General features: G+C 43.9%; 1 protein-coding gene across 1 annotated transcript in view; it reads left to right on the top strand.

Annotated features, from left to right (window-relative positions):
• Window positions 1-20,199, top strand: part of LOC129708895 (S-adenosylhomocysteine hydrolase-like protein 1) — a 63,818-nt gene that overhangs the window by 35,872 nt on the left and 7,747 nt on the right. Inside the window, 8 exon segments of the mRNA XM_055654945.1 lie at window positions 3,933-4,027; window positions 7,096-7,202; window positions 8,312-8,428; window positions 9,277-9,340; window positions 12,260-12,348; window positions 13,829-13,899; window positions 15,999-16,093; window positions 16,442-16,540. Of these exon segments, the coding sequence (XP_055510920.1) occupies window positions 3,933-4,027; window positions 7,096-7,202; window positions 8,312-8,428; window positions 9,277-9,340; window positions 12,260-12,348; window positions 13,829-13,899; window positions 15,999-16,093; window positions 16,442-16,540 (737 nt within the window).

The following is a 20,199-nucleotide window of genomic DNA, read 5'->3' as shown; positions in this document are numbered from 1 at the left end:
CCTTTAGGAAGGAGATGAGGAGAAATTTCTTTAGTCAGAGGGTGGTGAATCTGTGGGGGTGGGGAGGGAGTAACCAGGGTGTGAATTGGCTTTGGCAATCGTTTCTCAAGAAGTAAATTCTAATCGGCTTATTTTAATCTCGAGCATTGCATTAGAAAGGTAATTTTGTTTTATTGTTATTCCCTTGTTTTGCAATTCTGAATTTTTTTTAGCACCACTTGGTCCACACTTAATTTAGATCACAGACTGAAGTGTGGTTTGCTATATCTGGACATGTGAGGTAATTGAATGAACAAGCAGCATTGAATTGATAGAAATACACAGAGTTAATTACTATATTTACTCATAACAAAGCTCCCTGAGGTGCACGATCTTTGGATATTTCTGTATCCATTATCTATCGCTTCCTGGCACCATCATCCTTCAGAGACGTGCTCACACGTCACTTTGAAAGTAGGTAAAATTTAGCACAATGTTTTGTGTGGTTAGTCGTTTCTTTTAGAAACGTATGACCACAGAACAAAATTTTCTTTGCAGTTGATTGATGTGTGGTATTTGTTTAACCACAATTAACACGAGGATATATTTTAAGACTTGTTCAAGCTGAAAAGGGTACAGAGAAGATTTACAAGGATGTTGCCAGGGCTAGAGGGTCTGAGCAGTAGGCAATAGGTGCAGCAGTAGGCCATTCGGCCGTTTGAGCCAGCACCGCCATTCAATGTGATCATGGCTGATCATCCCCAATCAGTACTCCGTTCCTGCCTTCTCCCCATATCCCCTGACTCTGCTATCTTTAAGAGCCCTATCTAGCTTTCTCTTGAAAGTATCCAGAGAACCGGCCTCCACCGCCATCTGAGGCAGAGAATTCCACAGACTAGGTAGAGATTGAGTAGGCTGGGACTCTATTCCTTGGAGCGCAGGTGGATGAGGGGTGATCTAATAGAGGTGTATAAAATCATGAGAGGTATAGATCGGGACTTACACTTCATGTGAAGGTTGATGCCTCATTTATTTTTACAGCAGCACAGAGCATTAATCCAGTGGTAAAGGTTCATACTGTGATTTACATCTACAATACATTTGTTAACAAGTCAAAACATACTTGGCTAATAAAGTATCATTATGATGAATATTATTATAATGGTGTAGATTCCTAGGTCTTTGGTTGGACCGCATTTGGAGTATTATGTGCTGATCTGGTCACCATGTTACAGGAAGGATGTGGAGGTTTTGGAGAGGATTAAACAGGCGGTTTACCACAATGATAGACATAAAAAGCTGGAGTAACTCAGCAGGACGGGCAGTATATCTGCAGAGAAGGAATATGTGACGGTTCGGGTCAAGACTCTTCTTCAGACCCGAAACGTCACCCATTCCTTCTCTCCCATCCCACTGAGTTACTCCATCTTTTTGAGTCCATCTTCGGTTTAAACCAGTAACTGCAGTTCCTTCCTACACATTTCGCCTTTACTAAAATTATGCCTGGATTAGGGGAGATTAGCTACAATGAAAGGTTGGACAGACTGGGATTGTTTTCTCTGGAATGCTGGTGGTGGAGGGGAGACGATAGAATTATCAAATAGTAAAGGGCATAGCTTTAAGATGAGAGCAGTAAAGATTACACAGGAGATGTGCAGGGAAAGTTATTTTACAGAGGGAGGTAAATGCCTGGAACGCACTGCTGGGGGTGGTGGTTGAGGCAGATACAAGAGTGGCATTTAAGACTGAACTTCTAGAAAGGCACAAGGATATGGAGGAATATGGTGTGTGTGCAGGCAGTTAAAAGGTGGTCTTGGCATCATGGATATTATGCTCCGAAGAATCTATTTGTGTGTTGTGATGTACTATGTTCTTCAGTAAATAGCCATTTCATAATGAACCTAGTTGGTGGTCAGTGTGGATATGAAAGTCGGTAAATCTCACTGCCCAAGGAGGTCAGTGTGCAATGAGCAACATTGAGACATAGAATTGCCATTCGTTTGCCAGAAAGTGATTCACCCTACCTTCAGGGAAGGAGGTGGATTAAGAAACCGATGATTTCACTTCCAGAAGGAAACTGTGGTTCTGGGTAGCCACACTAGTAGTTTTTCTGGAATCCAGGCTCTGTTGCTACTTGTGGGAGACAAGAGGGAAACAAAGTAGTTTGGGCCTTTTCAGTTCTTTTTCTTCAACCTGAAATGCAAAAGTTCTAGTCGTGAACCTGAACGGAAATGGTGCAAGTAAACAAATGTTCTAATATGATAAAACTTTTATTCATCGCAGGAGGGAATTTGGGGTTATTTGAAAATTAGGAGTCCTCTGCTTAAGCATTTGCTTTAAATTTATTGCATCTTTTACATAATGCTTTGCCTGTGGGTAGTTTCTTTAATAATATTATGAATTCGGCCCTTTGAGCCAGCACCGCCATTCAATGTGATCATAGCTGATCATCCCCAATCAGTACTCCGTTCCTGCCTTCTCCTAATATACCCTGACTCTGCTATCTTTAAGAGCCCTATCTAGCTTTCTCTTGAAAGTATCCAGAGAACCGGCCTCCACCGCCATCTGAGGCAGAGAATTCCACAGACTAGGTAGAGAATGAGTAGGCTGGGACTCTATTCCCAGAATAATGTTATTCTGCAATTTTAAATGGATGCCAGAAATTAGTAAGATTGGACTGCAGATGAAGGTTTACACCAAAGATAGTCCCGAAACGCTGGAGTCGGGCAGCAACTGGAGAAAAGGAATAGGTGACGGTTTGGCTTGAAACAAGATTTGAAACATCGCATATTCCTTTTCTCCAGAGACGCTACCTGACCCATTGAGTTACTCCAGCTATTCTGGTATATCTACCAGAAATTAGCTATGTGTTTCAAATAGACAAATAACTATTGTGAATAACAGTTTAACTGGGCTAAGATTCTTAAAAGAAATTGACTACTTTTATATCTCGTGACATTTGAGCTTCTAATTGTGTTTCGTGCTCCGTGCAATGTTTTAAAAAAAGTTAATTCAAAATCCCTTCTGGTTTATGAGGGCTGTTTAAAGTGATTGGATGTTCAGCCAACTGATATGGTTAATCGGTGCCAGGAATGTCTTTGAACTGTAGCTCGATAGCAGCCAACATCAAAAGAGGATGTCCTTGCCACACAGGTTATTCAATCGTTCTTAGCAACTATCTTCAAGGTCATCAGCATGTCACAGTCATACTGCACAGAAACAGGCCCTTCGGCCCAATACCCATGCTGACCAAGATGCTCCATCTGTACGTCCTACCTGCTATGTTTCGTACTTATCCCTCTTAAACCTTTCCAATCCACATCTACGTTTAGTTTAGAGATACAGTGTGAAAACAGGGTCTTCGACCCACCGATTCCACGTGGACCAGCAGTTCTTGCACACTAACGCTATCCTACACACACTAAGGAGAATTTACATTTATACCCAGCCAATTAACCTACAAACCTATACATCTTTGAAGTGTGGGAGAAAACTGGAGATTCTGGTAAAAATCACGCAGGTCACAGGGAGAACATACAAACTAGTAAACAGACAGCACCTGTAGTTGGTATCGATCCCAGATCTCGGGCGTTGTGAGGCAGCAACTCTCCTGCTATTGCCAGTGTATGCATTTTGTGTTTCTAAAATGTCACTGTCGAATTCCAAATGGAAGCAATATTGTAAATGGTTTTCAACCCCGTCATTCCAAACCTTTCAGATCCACTCACTGGATGTGGGGGGGGTCACAGTCATCAATGTTTCCTTTCCCATTGCAATGAAGGTTTTCTTCAAACTGTGCTTGGTAAATGGTTACCTGATAATTGTGGCAATCTGTTTGAAGCATCCGACATTCCGTCTTGCACTCTGTACCTGTCTTTGAGAACTTTTATTAAGCTCGTCAGCATTCGAAGCCATCTTTTAACATAATTTTTTCCCCACCTTGCACTCTCCAGGATTTGCAGTGTTTGCTTGGAAGGGCGAGTCGGAAGATGATTTCTGGTGGTGCATCGATTGTTGTGTCAAGATGAATGGCTGGCAACCAAATATGGTAAATGTCACTTTTACCACAGAACATCGAACGTTACAGCACACAAACCGTCCCTTCGGCCCACAATGTCCATGCTGAACATGGTTAATCCATTGTGTGGAATGTTACTGCTGATGCTGGTTTACACTGAAGATGGACATAAAATGCTGGAGTAACTCAGTGGGACAAGCAGCATCTATGGAGAGAAGGAATGGGTGACGTTTTGGATCTGAAGAATGGTCTAGACCCGAAATATCACCCATTCCTTCTGTCCAGAGATGCTGCCTGTCCCGCCCGCTGAGTCACGCCAGCTTTTCGCGTCTCTATTGTGACACCCTGCATAACTAATTTCAGAGCCATATTCTCCAACTTTGTTGCCCATTCTCCCCACTTATTCATCCTTTCCTGTATCCTGTTTCCCAGTTACAGTTTGTGGAACAGATCCCCAGCCCTAAGGCTGCTGATCCTTATTCAGACTTTGTTGCTCCCTGTAGTTAGAGGGGCTTCACTAAGGTGTGTTGTATTCCGCTGGGCACGTTGCTGCCTCCCTGTGGCCTTGTAATGAAAATACACACAAACTCTTGCTGGGAGATTGGTCCCATGCACACCAATTCTTCCAATGTTCTTGTGCTTAATCAAAGCTGTGCAGTATTCAGTTAGTAAACATTAAACTGCATGTGAAAAGGTGAATAGTGATATTTCGACCTGCATTAATTATATAATCCATATAGAGTCATACAGCATGGAAACAGGCCCTTTGGCCCAACTTGCCTTCGCTGACCAAGGATCCCCATCTACAGTCGTACCACCTGACTGATTGTGATCCATATCCCTTTAAAACGTTCCTATCCATGTTCCTGTCCAAATATCTTTTAAATTGTGTTGTGGTCTCTGCGTCAACTACACCCTGTGGCAGCTCTTTCCAGATATCCACCGCCCTCTGTATGGAAAAAAAAATACCTCTTAAGTTCCTGTTAATTATTTCTCCTCTTATTTTAATCCCATGTCCTTAGAATGAATTCTAATTGCTGAAATTGATGTGCTCTAAATTAAAACAAATAAAATTATGACACTTTTGAATTGTGCTATCATAAATAAAACCAAAATTGCTTTCTGCTGGGGAGTTATGTATTCAAAAGATAGGATTTTTATTAATCGAACGCTTGCTATGGAACTGTGCCCCGAGTTGTGCAAGGCTCCCATCATGAGAACAATGTTACACAATAACTTATTCTAGCTCGTATAACCATTAAGATTTCTAAAATTGTGAATGGGAGGGAGGCTAAATAAAGTTAAGAGTGACCTTTAAGATAACGCCAGTTTATGGGATCGAAATAGAATTCTGTTAATGTTCACCTTCAATAACAACGCATGGAAAATTTAATTTCCCCTTTTCCGCTTTGTTGCTTCACCTTAATTGAGATAATTGCGTTCAATAAACAAACTCCAATGATGCCCAAAGTCTAGTAATGTCAGGTTATGTAAGTTTATTTTATTACGAGCTGATCGAGAATAATAATTCTGGACGAAGAGAAAAAAAAAATCTGGCCTCGTCTTTTACACTAAGGTTGGTGGGAGATACTATAGTGGTGTTTAAGAGGCTTTTAGAAAGGCTAGATAGGTACATGGAAGTGCAAGGTATAGATCATGTATAGGCAGGTGAAATCAGTTGAATGGCATCATGTTTGGCACAAACCTAGCGGGCATAAAGACCTGCTCCTGCAGCGATGTGGAGTAAAGATCACTGTACAAATGCAGGCCATTCACCCCTTCAGTTTCCTTCTCTATTATTCAATAACGTCACTTGGAGTATTGCATGCAGTTCTGATCGCCCCCTAACAGGAAGGATGTGGAGGGTGCAGAGGAAGTCTACCAGAATATTACCTGGATTAGAGGGTGTCGGCTGCAAAGAGAGGTTGGATGGACTTGTATTGTTTTCTCTGGAATGTCTGAGGTTGAGGGGAGACTTGAGAGCAGTATATATAATTATGAGAGGCATAGGTTGGGTCGATAATCAGGGTGGAAATATCCAACAGTAGAGGGCATGGCTATAAAGTGAGAGAGGGGGGGGGGGGGGGGTTTAATGGAGATATGCGGGACAAGTAACTTTACACAGAGTGATGAGGGGCCCTGATCGCATTGCCAGGGGTGGTGGCGGTGGAGGCAGATATAATAGTGGTGTTTAAGAGCCTTTTAGGTAGGCACACAGAAGTGCAGCAAATAGGGGGATATGGATTATGAAATCAGTTTAACTTGGCATCATGTTCGGCACAAACATAGTGGGCCGAAGGACCCGTTCCTGTCCTTTAAAATAAAATAAAAATAAATAAAATAAATAAGTAAGTTTATCGGCCAAGTATTCACATACAAGGCATTTGCCTTGGTGCTCCGCCCACAAGTAACAACATGACATATAGTGACGGTTACGAATGACTCAGAAAACACTAAACATTAATAATAATAAGACATTAATGATAAAACACCATTGATCAAGCATGTGAACCAACAAAATACCAGATCAAAGGGAGGCTACAGATTTTTGGCTGTTGAGTAGAGCAACTACTCATGGATAAAAACTGTTTTTATGTCTGGCTGTGGCAGCTTTGAAAGTCCGGAGTCGCCTTCCAGAGGAAAGTGATTCAAAGAGTTTGTGGCCGAGGTGAGAGGGGTCAGAGATGATCTTGCCCGCTCGCTTCCTGGCTGAAACGTTCTATTATGACCATATGGAGTAAGGAGTAAACCTCATAGTTTCCATTACCATGTCAAATTGATGTATATTTTTGTCCTTAACTAGATTGCGTAACTTTATTAGAAGGATGGTCTGCTATTGTGCAATGCTAATTCGTATAGAGCCCGCTAACTACATTGCATGACGGCATCTGTCTAACAATGGAGAGCCTCCCACAGAATTATTGCATAAGATGTATTTATTAAACTGCGGTGGATGTAATAAAACATGAATCTGTCGATTATTGGTTTATTTCCCTGTGTACGATGCGCTCAATTTCCGTTTCTCCGCGCAAAAGTTCAACTTTTTGTCCCTTTATCAGATTAATGACCGCTTTTATTCTGCTTTTGCTTCCTTGTAGATTCTGGACGACGGTGGTGATTTGACTCACTGGGTCTATAAGAAATATCCTAATGTGTTCAAAAAGATCAGAGGCATTGTGGAGGAAAGTGTAACAGGTGTTCACAGGTGGGACTATTGAGATAAAAGCTTTTGGTTGAAGAACAGGATTAGCGGTGAAAACCTTCAGTAAAATAACAAGGGGGATAAAGGATTGTTGAGCTGAAAGTTGAGCCGAAGGGCCTGTTTCCGTGCTGTAGTATTCTATGACTTGCTATTGACTGTATGACTCTGAAAACACTCTATACTCTAGCTGATGTGTTTTGCAACATCAGCCAGTCCTCCTCAGGATAGCTACCTCTTTCTGTTTTAGAGTTTGATAAAAGTATGGGAAAAGATCCCAAGATCACTGCTGCCACTGCACAGAATTCCGTGACAGTTTTTAAAAAACCGCCCTAAATGGAATGACAAGGTACTGTTGAGAAGCATCCCAAAATTAAAATGCTGTGCTGGAAATCTGAAACATCAACAGATGATGTTGGTTGGTTTGATCTTGTACTGACCAGGTTATTGACTTGATGGGCTGAATGGCTCCCTGAGCTGTAACCATTCTATGATACTGAAGGCACAGTGGTGCAGGGGTAGTGTTGCTGCCTTACAGTGCCAGAGACCCAGGTTTGATCCTGACTACGGGTGCTGTAAGTATGGCGTTCGTACGTTGTCCCTGTGACCACGTGGGTTTTCCCCAGGTGCTCCGGTTTCCTCCCACACTACAAAGACGTAGAGGTTTGCAAGCTAATTGACTTGGATAAGTAGTAAAATTGTCCCTAGTGTGTAGGTATAGTATGGGTGATCACTGGTCGGAGTGGACTCGGTGGGCTGAAGGGCCTGTTTCCGCACCGTACCTCTAAAGTCCATTCTGGAGTACCAGAAAGCAACAGGGAGGAGTCGGGATATTGCAAGTATATAGGTGTTCTTCTTGCGTATGGCGTGCACAGCCTAAAGTTGTAGGTCAATTTGTTCTATTTGATCTATTTGTTTGTGCACATCGGGTCGATTGCATTAGTCGAAAACAGGGTGGACCACGTGAAGGTTGCAATCTCCCACCCCTATATAAGTTGTGTACCACTGTTGATTTTGGTGCCTGTTCAGGAATGTTGTAATTATACTCTTAAACATTCATTACAAGTTAGTAATATGGTCTAACATTAAAGATCTTTCTTATTCTTTACTTTCAGATTGTATCAGTTGTCTAAAGCAGGCAAGCTCTGTGTCCCAGCCATGAATGTGAATGACTCGGTCACCAAACAAAAGTTTGATAATCTCTACTGCTGCAGGGAGTCCATCCTAGATGGGTAAGGATGCAGAGACTCTCTCTCATGATTCTGCACGACTTGGTTCTCTAACCATGTAAACCTAATTTAGCCGTTAGAAATTGCAGTTGGAACCCACCCATACACACAATGTCGAATAAACATTTAGACATTTAGAACGGAGATGTGGAAACACTTTTTCACACAGAGAGTTGGGAGTGTGGAATTCTCTGCCTCAGAGGGCGGTGGAGGCCAGTTCTCTGGATACTTTCAAGAGGGAGCTGGATAGGGCTCTTGAAGATAGCAGAGTCAGGGGATATGGGTGGAAGGCAGGAACGGGGTACTGATTGTGGATGATCAGCCATGATCACATTGAATGGCGGTGCTGGCTTGAAGGGCCGAATGGCCTGCTCGTGCACCTATTGCCTATTGTCTACATGGATAGCATAGGTTTGGAGGTAGATGGGACTAGTATAGATGGGACATATTCGTCAGCGTGGCCATGTTGAGCCAAAGGGCTTATGGCTCGGTACTGTATCAGTCCATGACTTGCTGTTGATTGCTGACTCTACAAACATTTCAAACTCCAGCTGGTTTGGATTTTAACAAGTTCTGCTGTATCAGCCAATCCTTCTCCGGATAGTTACCACTTTCTGTTTCAGAGCGTAAGAATTAAACAGAATCTTATTATTTCAGGGGTGTCCGGTGTTATGGGAAGAAGGCTGGAGAATGAGGCTAAGCGGGAAAGATAGATGAGCCGTGATTGAATGGCTGAGTACACTTGATGGGCCGAATGGCCTAATTCTGCTCCGATCACTTATGAACTTATTTTGGTGACTTGCTCTTGTAAAACCTGTAAGCAGTGAATCTTTATCCTTTCCTTTTCCTAGGCTAAAGAGAACAACGGATGTCATGTTTGGTGGGAAGCAGATTGTAGTGTGTGGATACGGAGAGGTAATGTCCCGTCAACAATCCTCGACTAGAACCATTTTCCCCTTGAGTTTACAATACAATTCGTGACCTAAACTTTGAATATTGTCAGTCATCGTTCACTCCACAAAGCAACAAAGCTTGAATTTCATGGAGAAACCAGAAACTGCAGATGGTGGTTTACAAAACAAAAAGACAGAAGGTGCTGGAGTAACTCAGTGGGTCAGGCAGATTCTCTGGAGAACACGGGCAGGTGGCATTTTGGGTCAGGGATGTGCTTTCAGCCTAACTGTAGGGTTGAGAGAAAGAAAGCTGGAAGAGAGGAGGGGACAGGATAATACTTGGCAGGTAATAGGTTGATACAGGTGAGGTGTTAGGCATATGGCTGGACAAAGGCCAGAGATGTATAGACAGAATGTGTGGGTTAAAAGAGTTGTGAATTGTGATACAAAGTGCTGGAGTAACTCAGCGGGTCAGGTAGCCTCTCTGTGGAGAACACGGATAGGTGAAGTTTCAGACTGAAGATTGGTCCCAAACTGAAACGTGACAATAGACAATAAAGTAAGTAAAGTAAAGTATCCTTTATTGTCATTTAGACTTTTCGGTCGGAACGAAATTTCGTGTCTTGCAGTCATAACATAGAATAAAGTAACAAAACACACAATAAACACAGATTTAACATCCTCCACAGCGAGTCCACCAGGTCCTCCTCCGTGTGATGGAAGGCAAAAGAATAGGCCATTCGGCCCTTCGAGCCAGCACCGCCATTCAATGTGATCATGGCTGATCATCCCCAATCATTACCCCGTTCCTGCCTTCTCCCCATATCCCCTTGGTCTCCAGAACTGGCGCATGACCTGCTGAGTTACTCCAGCATCTTGGGTCTCGGTTTGAATTTCGTAACTTGATGGCTCTCCTACACCCCACACACCTCACCCCCACATCGGAAGTCTGACTCATAGGCAGAGTTCTGAAAGCGTATTACTGTGTGAGAGTTTGATTGAGTTTCTGTCGCTGCTGTGGTAAATGAAGAAGTGAAGTGGCTTCTCAACAAAGTACTGTGAATCATTGCTCGTCTGGCAGTAAAAGTGAGCAGTTGTCATAGAGACGCTGCAAAATGAATTTGTACATTACAAGGGTGTCGTTTCTCTGTGTTTTTGCAGCATAATGATGAAATAATCTAATTAACAGTTTTGCTGGAAGGGTGCTTGAAGGTTTTGATCTGCACTCTGCCAATCCCCCTCACTCTTTGACATCCTTGCGGTTGAGGAGGCTTTAACAATGCCTGTGGTATTTATCGTGGGAGTGCCATTTTCCATTAATGTACCCTAATCATCTGCAGAGTACTCGTCTAAAGCCCGCTTATCTATTTTCCAGGTGGGTTACAATGATTAACACGATAGTCACAGTCATTTGTCATTATGTGTGATTAACTGCTCAAGCCTCCAGGCATGAAATACTGCTTACACAGAGAGCATTGACAAAGTAGACAGAATCTTGCTTAACTGGTTTTACATTTAGAAGAAGGTTGAATGGTTTCTTTATTACCCTGTGTACTAAGGTGCAGTGAAATACATATTTTTACATACAGCTCAGCAAGACGATCAGCATATGATCCCAATCCCCTAGTTCGGACAAAATGTACTGAGTAGCCCACTCTGTCTATATCCTGCCTCACCCGCTGAGTTTCTCCAGCATTTTTTGTCCACTGTCTGTATGCACGAGGTGTTATTTTACAGTCCCAGCAGCAGCAGGCCACAATGGGCCCGTTACAGCCATCGCATCCTTTCCGGATAGACCACTTGTAGTGAATCTCCTGTGTGTAGGTTCCTGGTGTAATTTGTTACCGTTGAGGATAACTTGGTTTGTCATCCAAACCAAGCTTCTGAAGTGGATAGAAAGCCCTACTCGGGATCCATAGACAGTGCCACTAGTGGAACTTAATGTGGTGGGTGAATCTGGAGTAGTTGGATCTGCATGTTTCTTGCAGGCTGAGGAGAATAGTTTAAGTTGGCATTGTGTTCACCACAGACATTGTTGCCCAAGGGACTTGTTCCTGTGCTATGCTGTTCTCTTGTCCCTCATCCATGCTTCCCAGTGTTTCAACTTGTGCCTCAACTGCTGGGTGCTGGGGTTGACATGCGGCTAAGTGTGATGGACTCAATTATTAATGGGTCTTTTTCCTCTGAATGCGTAGTGTAGGTTCCATCTTCCTTGTTATGGTAAAGGCATCAATGATTTCTCAGAGCTTATCTAAGAGTGCATACATTCGCAAGCAAAGTTGATGCTACTCTGATTTTGGAGTTGAGGTAGCAAATATTTTAACTGTTCAACAGGCTTAGTTTAGAGATACAGCGTGGAAACCAGCCCTTCAGCCCACTGAGTTTGCACCAACCAGCAATCACACGTACACTAGTTCTATCCTACACACTGGGGACAATTTACAGAAGCCAATTAACCTACAAACTTGCAGGCCTTTGGCATGTGGGAGGAAACCAGAGCACCCGGAGAAAACCCACGCGGTCACAGGGAGAATGTACAGGGAGACTCCATACAGACAGCACCGGTGGGCAGGATCAAACCCGGGTCTCGAGCGCTGTAAGGCAGCAACTCTACCGCTGTGCCACCGTGATCTGTAGATCAATTCCACTCCAGCACAGAGCTTATTGAAGTTGAAGCTGATGTATTGTAGTGAGGAAGATGGCAAAAAGGGGTTGGTGTAATGGCACATCTTTCATTGACTGAGGCAATATAGACGTGAGCTGGTCAATTGCATTATTCCAACATTTTCTGTCTCACTTCAAACTTTTTATTCTTTACATTCTCCTCAAAGGCTATAAACGATTTTGAACTCATTTGGTAGTAAATCACTCGTTTGAAAATTCATTCACCATCGAAGTAAAAGAGACAGAAGATAATGTAATGTTTTATATGTGTTTGTAGGTGGGCAAAGGTTGCTGTGCTGCTTTGAAGGCTCTTGGTGCTGTTGTGTACGTGACAGAGATTGATCCGATTTGTGCTCTGCAAGCTTGGTAAGAGAACTTTTCACTCTAGTTGCATGGTCCCATGTCTCATATCTTAGCTTGGGGAGGTGGAGGGCTTGGTTTGTAGAGTCCTTAAGATAAAACGTGATTTTTTTAATTGTCATTAATCTGCGACTGCAATTGTTTCATCTTGTAAAATTCTGTCATTTTAGTTTTTAAGTTTATTTTCCCCTCCACAATTCTTCAGCATTTTGCAATTTTTTCGACAGAAGGACGCAATGTGTGTTAGTTTAGTTTTAGTTGAGAAATGCAGTGCGGAAACAGGCCCTTCAGCTAACCGAGTCTGCGCCGACCAGCGATCCCTGCACGCTAACACTATCCTACACGCACTAGGGACAATTTGCAATTTTACCTAAGCCAATAAATGTACAAACCTCTGTTTTTGGAGTTTGGGAGGAAGTTAAAACACCCGGAGAAAACCTATGTCGGTCACGGGGAGAACGTACAAACTCCGTACAGACAGCACCCATGTCTGGGTCTCTGGCGCTGTGAGGCAGCAACTCTACTGCTGCACCACCATGCTTTGTTTGACAAAACAATTTGATGTGTTTTACTACATGCACGATTTACTTTAGTTAAGAAAAATTACACTGACAATCTCTTGAATTTATGTAAAGTTAAGTAGAATGATTGGAATCCCCTCAGCTCCCCCCAGATTCTATCTGTCATCCTACAAACTCGGGGCATTCTAATCTCCCAATCCACACATCTTTGGGATATGGGAGGAAAGGACATTCTTGCTATTGAGGGAGTGCAGCGTAGGTTCACGAGGTTATTCCCAGGATGGTGGGACAGTCGTATGATGAAAGAATGGAATGGCTGGGCTTATATTCACTGGAATTTAGAAGGATAAGAGGGGATTTTATAGAAGCATATAAAATTATTAACAGATTGGACAAGACAGATGCAGAATTTTTTCATCCAGAGAGTTGTGAATTTGTGGAATTCTCTGTCTCAGACGGCAGTGGAGGCTGATTCACCGGATGCATTCAAAAGAGAGTTAGGTATAGCTCTTAGGGCTAGTGGAATCAAGGGATATGAGGAAAAGGCAGGAACGGGATACTGATTGTGGATGATCAGCCATGATCACATTGAATGGTGGTGCTGGCTCGAAGGGCCGAATGGCCTACTCCTGCACCTATTTTCTATGTTTCTAGGAAACCAGAACAAACCCAGGTAGTTGCAAGGAGAACATGCAAACTCCACACAGACATCACCAAAGGTCGGGTTTAAACACGAGTCCCTGGCGCTGAGAGGCAGTGCTTCTTCTCACTGTGCCCCGTGTCACATTTACTATGCAGTAGATCATAGGTTAACATGGGAAAGATTTAGAGTTTCTCACTTTGCAAGTTAGTGTAATGAATATCTTCAGCAAGATTTGTTGAATCGGTAGCTGATCCTTGCATGAACGGCAAAGAGCTCTGAGACCAAGATTTTCATCATAAAAATCTCTTTTCTTGTTGTTTAGTATGGATGGATTTCGAGTGATGAAACTGAATGAAGTCATACGGCAAGGAGATTTGATCATTACCTGTACAGGTACTGGTGATATTCACTTGTAATTAACAGTCTGGTCAATGCATGCCATTGCTGCATTCAGAATGAGTTATGGGATGGATGAGGCATGCTGAATAATTGAAAGATTTGAAGTATCTGGTGTTTCAGATATTAGATTTTTTTTTTACTAAACACCATGTTTACAGGCGTTTATTTGATGGTTAAAATAAAATTGTTTTTGTGTCAGTCCATTGAAACATTTCCAGCGAAAAACATCTCTTAATCCTCAAAGGTCAAATGAGAATTTAAAAATTCACGGAATAATTTTGATTTTTCCCATTATTATGAAGTGTTCTGTTGTGCTGCGAAAACCAAAACATTGAATCCATTTACCATTCAGAAATATCATAGTTACGCAGCATAGAAACAGATCCTTTGGCCCAACTTATCCATGCTGGCCAAGGTCCCATGTAAGCTAGTCCTAAATTGCCTGCATTAGACCTACATCCCTTTTAAATGTCTTTTAAATGGTGTTGTTGTTGTGTTGCCTCAATCACTTCCTCAGGCAGCGTGTTCCATGTATGTAGCACCATCTCTATGAAGACGTTGCCCCTCGGGTGCCTATAAATCTCTTCCCCTCACCCTAAACCTATGCTCACTAGTTTACTTCCTCTTCTTGTGTATGGCGTGCACAGCCTAAAGTTGTAGAATAGAATAGTTTCTTTATTGTCATTGTAACATGGACCATGTACAACGAAATTTAAAATGTCAGCCAGTCAGTGCAGCATTCAAACATTTCTAAAAGCTAACGATACATACACGGTAAAATAATAAAGATAAACAACTAAATAAATATCACGAACAAAGCACGCATACACACCCAACCCTCCATCCTTCTGTCGATTTCACAGTTACCACAGTCCCTTAGTCTGTATCGCCCCTGCGTTCCTTGGCGGCTACATTTAGTGCTTTTATAGCAGTGGGGTAAAAACTGTTTTTTAGTCTGTTCGTCCTTGTCCTTCTAGATCTGTACCGTCTGCCTGACGGCAACAGTTCAAACAGGGAGTGTCCGGGGTGGGAAATGTCCTTTATGATATTCTGGGTTTTTTTTTGGTAGGACAACTTGTTCTATTTGATCTGGTTTGATTGTGCACGCCAGGTTCATTGCATTCGTCGGAACAGGGCGGACCACGTGAAGGTTGCAATCTTCCACCCCACTTGATTGAAAGACAGCATTGAAACAGGTCCCTAAGTCCATGCCAACTATCGATCATCTGTTCACACTAGTTCGATATTAATTCAATTTCGCTTCCACTCCCTACACACTAGGGACAATTTACAGAAGCCTATTAAACAATGCACCTGCATGTCTTTGGGATGTGGGAGAAAACCGGAGCAAGGGAAAACGTCCGAACTCCACGCAGTGAGCACCCGAGTTCAGGATCGAACCCGGGTCTCTGGCACAGTGAGGCAGCAGCTCTCTGAAGTTCTAGATTTCTCAATCCTGGGATAAAGACTGTGTACATTCTCCTTATTTATGATACTTAATGACACGTGGTCACACTGACCTACCATCCACACTGTATACGGCAGATTTACTACTATGATTTCCACCACAATCCTGTCAGTCACAAATGACTCTATAATTTAGTTTAGAAATAAATTGTGGAAACAGGCCCTTCGGCCCACCGAGTCCTTGCCGACCAATGATCACCCTGTACATTAGTTCTATGTCATCCCAGCTTTACATCCCACACAATAGGAGCAATTTACAGAAGCCAATTAACCTAACAACCTGAATATCTTTGGAGTGTGGAGGAAACCGGGGCACCCGCGGTCACGGGGAGAACATGCACACACCACACAGACAGCACCTGAGATCAGGATCGAACCCGGATCCCCGCGCTGTAAGGCAGCAACTCTAGAAATTAGGAAACATAGAAATTAGGTGCAGGAGTAGGCCATTCGGCCCTTCGAGCCTGCAATTGGGCCACTGTGCCATTAGGCCACTGTCTACTGTCTACCATAGGGTCTACCATTGGGCCACTGTGCCACCCTTGAAAGCTTGATCTTTGCACGGGGCAAAAGTTTAATTGCATTGTGTGTGGCGTTTTGTATACATGATGCTGTTCTACATTTAGGTAACAAGAATGTTGTAACCAGAGAACAACTTGACCGAATGAAAAACGGGTGCATTGTCTGCAATATGGGTCATTCCAACACAGAGATTGATGTGGTAAGGAAGTGTTTATTGCTGAAGTACAAGGAGAAATAGAGTGTGTGTGTGAGTGTGTGTGTGGTGGGGGGGGGGGGGGGGGGGTAGAAAATATGTGTGTTTTCTGAGAGAGTGCAGCAAACTGGGATTTAAGTAGATCGTTCTTACATAAGAGCTGGTCCTACACAAGGCCAACGTGCAAACTGCTCATTAAGAGTGCCCAAGGTTAGGATTGAACCCTGGTCTGTGGCGCTGCGAGGCAGCAGCACTACCAGCTGCATCACTCCCCCCCCCCCCCCCCCCCCAGTGTAGTGATTAGTGTTCATGGTCTATATTTTCAAATGTTTGTAACTATATATTCCCTCACAGGCCAGCCTGCGTACTCCTGAACTAACCTGGGAACGCGTGAGGTCTCAAGTCGATCATGTGATCTGGCCAGACGGGAAGCGGGTCGTGCTTCTAGCCGAGGTTTGTAACTTTCACCCTGTCTGCATTGTAACATCTCGGCCACGTTAAGGCTAAGACACTTCACAAGAGCACATCTGTGGAAGGCACAATGCGTTTATTTACCTTGTTCCTCAAGTGGGAATGAATCTTTGGTTATAATGTTTATCTGATTTCAATTCGAGCATAGAACAATGCAGTCCAGGAACTGGCCCTTCTGCCCACAATGTCTATGCCGGACATGATTCTTGATTAATGCGGGTGTCAGAGGATCTGGGGAGAAGGCAGGGGAATGGGGTTCGGAGGGAGAGATAGATCAGCCACGATTGGATGGCGGAGTCGACTTGATGGGCCTATTCCTTATTCCAAGTTACACTGATCTTGCTGCCTGCACGTGATCCACATCCTTCCATTGGTTGCACTTCTTCTTTCCGTGCCCCTCTTGTTACAAATGTTGACCTCGCTGTCATCGTCTGTCCTGGAAGGGTCACAAGCTTCCGCTGACAATCAGTGCGAGCCATCACTTGTCGCAATAGATGATGGTGGTGGCAGAATTAGGTCGGGATATTTCCAGTTTCCAGCCCCCCCCCCCCCCCGCGACGTGGACACTTCTGCTATGGGGCCATTGGTTGCACTACAATGCTGAGACGATATTCTCCACTATATTTCCCTTCACCCTACCAATTATAATTCAATATGGCTTAGTTTATTTATGTTTACTGTTATCGAAGTTGGTTAGAAAGCTTGCAAAAGAAAGGTTTCCATTGTACCTTGATACACATGACAATATGCTGAACCAGCATATCCATGTGCCCATCTTAAAGCATCTTAAACGCCACTATCGTATCTGCCTCCACCACCATCCCAAGCAGCGTGATTCACCCACCCAAAAAAGAAACTTTGATTCAGCCGTTTTTTTTTAATTTTTGATGGATGATAATACCATACACAAATGCAAGCTTTCTTTTAGCTTACTACTAAAATGAAAGGGAATAAGCAGAAAATACTGCAGGTATCAAATGGTGCCAGAGAATTTTGCAGACTCACTTTGGCCCCAGTTGTCCTATTGATTACCTCTGTAGAGTTCAATAAAGCATTACAGAGTATTCTTGAGAAAGAGTTTGCCTGCCACAGGATAAAAGGCCACGGGTAGAATGGGAACACTGAGAACTGAAGGGACAAGTTAATCTAGGTGGTTTATGATGACAGTTATAGATAAAATTGAGACTGCGTTTACAAGTTCACATTATAGGAGTAGAATTAGGCCATTCGGTCCATCACCTCCGCCATTCAATCAGGGCTGATCTCTGCCTCCTAACCCCATTTTCCTGCCTTCTCCCCATAACCCTTGACACCCGTTCTAATCAAGAATTTGTCAATCTCTGCCTTAAAAATATCCACTGACTTGGCCTCCACAGCCCTATGTGGCAATGAGTTCCATAGATTAACTACCCTCAGACTAAAGATGTTCCTCCTCGCCTCCTTTCTAAAAGAGCGCCCTTTAATTCTGAGGCTGTGACCTCTGGTCCTAGACTCTCCCACCAGTGGAAACATCCTCTCCACATCCACTCTATTTATGCCTTTCATTATTCTGTAAGTTTCAATGAGGTCCCCCCTCAACCTTCTAAACTCCAGCGAGTAGAGGCCTCAAACGTTTATCGTATTGCTAACCCACTCATTCCTGGAATTATTATTGTAAACCACCTCTGGTCCCTCTCCAGAGCCAGCACATCCTTCCTCGGATATGGGGCCCAAATAAATGATGCTGCAAGTGCAGTTATCTGGTGTAGAGTGGTGTTTCACATGGCAGCTTCTTGGCATCAGACTGGCGTGAAAGAAATCTAACTAGACAAGAGAGCCTCTCCTGCAACCTGTGTGGAGAAATAATGTGTTTGTGCAACAGAAGATATTCGGGCAGTTGATGGAGTGGTGGGGTTAGTTTTGGATTGCCCCGGCAATTCTGTGGTGACCCTTGATTCCAAGAGATTGAGGAGAGATTATTTATCATGTGCATCGGCTATGCATGGATGTTTGGTTTATTGTCACGTGTTACGACATGCAGTGAAAAGCTTTTTGGTTACATATGATCCAGTCAGCAGAAGGACTGTACACGATTACAATCGAGCCGTCCACAGCGTGCGGATGCAGCAGAATCATAACAGTACTTTATTAGCCAAGTATGTTTTGCAACGCACAATGAATTTGATTTGCCATACAGACATACCAATAACGAGCACCAAGTCAAGTCAAGTCAAGTTTATTTGTCACATACACATACGAGATGTGCTGTGAAATGAAAGTGGCAATGCTCGCGGAACAACAAAACAACCAAACAAATTATAAACACAATCATAACACACATATTATTTTACATAATAAATAATAGAAGGAAAAACGTTCTGTAGAGTTAGTCCCTGGTGAGAAAGGCGTTTACAGTCCGAATTGCCTCTAGGAAGAAACTCCTTCTCAACCTCTCCGTTCTCACTGCATGGCAACGGAGGCGTTTGCCTGACCGTAGCGGCTGGAACAGTCCGTTGCAGGGGTGGAAGAGGTCTCTCATGATTTTGTTTGCTCTGGAGTTGCACCTCCTGTTGTATAGTTCCTGCAGGGGGGTGAGTGAAGTTCCCATAGTGCGTTCGGCCGAACGCACTACTCTCTGCAGAGCCTTCTTGTCCTTGGCAGAGCAATTCCCGAACCAGATGGTAATGTTCCCGGACAAGATGCTTTCCACCGCCGCTGCGTAGAAGCACTGTAGGATCCTCGTAGACACTCAAGACGCCCAAAATACATTTTAACATGAACATCCACCACAGCAACTCCCCAACATTCCTCACTCTGATGGAAAGCCACGGAAGTTCAATCTTCTTCCCTTCTTTGTTCTCCCACGGTCGGGGAACTCGAACCTTCCGTTGTCGTGGCGTACCTGGCCCCCGCAGTCGGCGGTTGAGCCCTCCGCGTCGAGGCGATCGAGCTCCCGGATCGGGGGGATCTCGGCTCCCATGTGCCGGGCGATCGGACCCCGGGTCGGGGCTGGTCAAAACTGCGACTTGGAGCTTCCCGACATCAGCCTCTACCCGAGACTGCGAGCTCCTCGATGTTGAAATCAGCAGGCCGCGGTTGGAGCATCGATCCCAGGCAAGGGATCACAGGCTCCGATGGTAAGTTCACGGCCCCGCGGTGGGGCTCAAAGTCAGTCTCGAGCAAGGCCGCCAGCTCCATGATGTTAGGCCGCAGAGCGACCGGAGATACGACATGGAAAACAGTCGCATCTCCGGCAAGGTAAGAGTTTGAAAAAGGTTTCCCCCGACCCCCGACCCCTCACCCCCCACATAAAACAAAACAGAGAACGTTAACGCATACTTTTAAAACGCACTAAAAAATAACAAAAAAAGACGAAAAGACAGACAGACTGTTGGCGAGGCTGCCATTGCTGATAGCGCCTCCCGGTGGATGGGACCATAAAGGGCATAATATTCACTGCAAGATAAAGTCCAGTTAAAGATAGTCCGAGGGTCTCCAATGAGGTAGATGGAAGGTCAGGACCGCTCTCCAGTTGGTGATAGGATGGTTCAGTTGCCTGATAACAGCTGGAAAGAAACTGCTCCTGAATCTGGAGGTGTGCGTTTTCACACTTGTGTACCCCTTGCCTGACGGGAGAGGGGAGATGTGGGAGTGTGAGACTC

The sequence above is a fragment of the Leucoraja erinacea genome, chromosome 24 (assembly GCF_028641065.1).
Source record: "Leucoraja erinacea ecotype New England chromosome 24, Leri_hhj_1, whole genome shotgun sequence".
Taxonomy (NCBI): Eukaryota; Metazoa; Chordata; class Chondrichthyes; order Rajiformes; family Rajidae; genus Leucoraja; species Leucoraja erinaceus.
The sequence above is the reverse complement of the archived record's forward strand: the minus strand, read 5'-3'. Positions and strand labels throughout refer to the sequence as shown.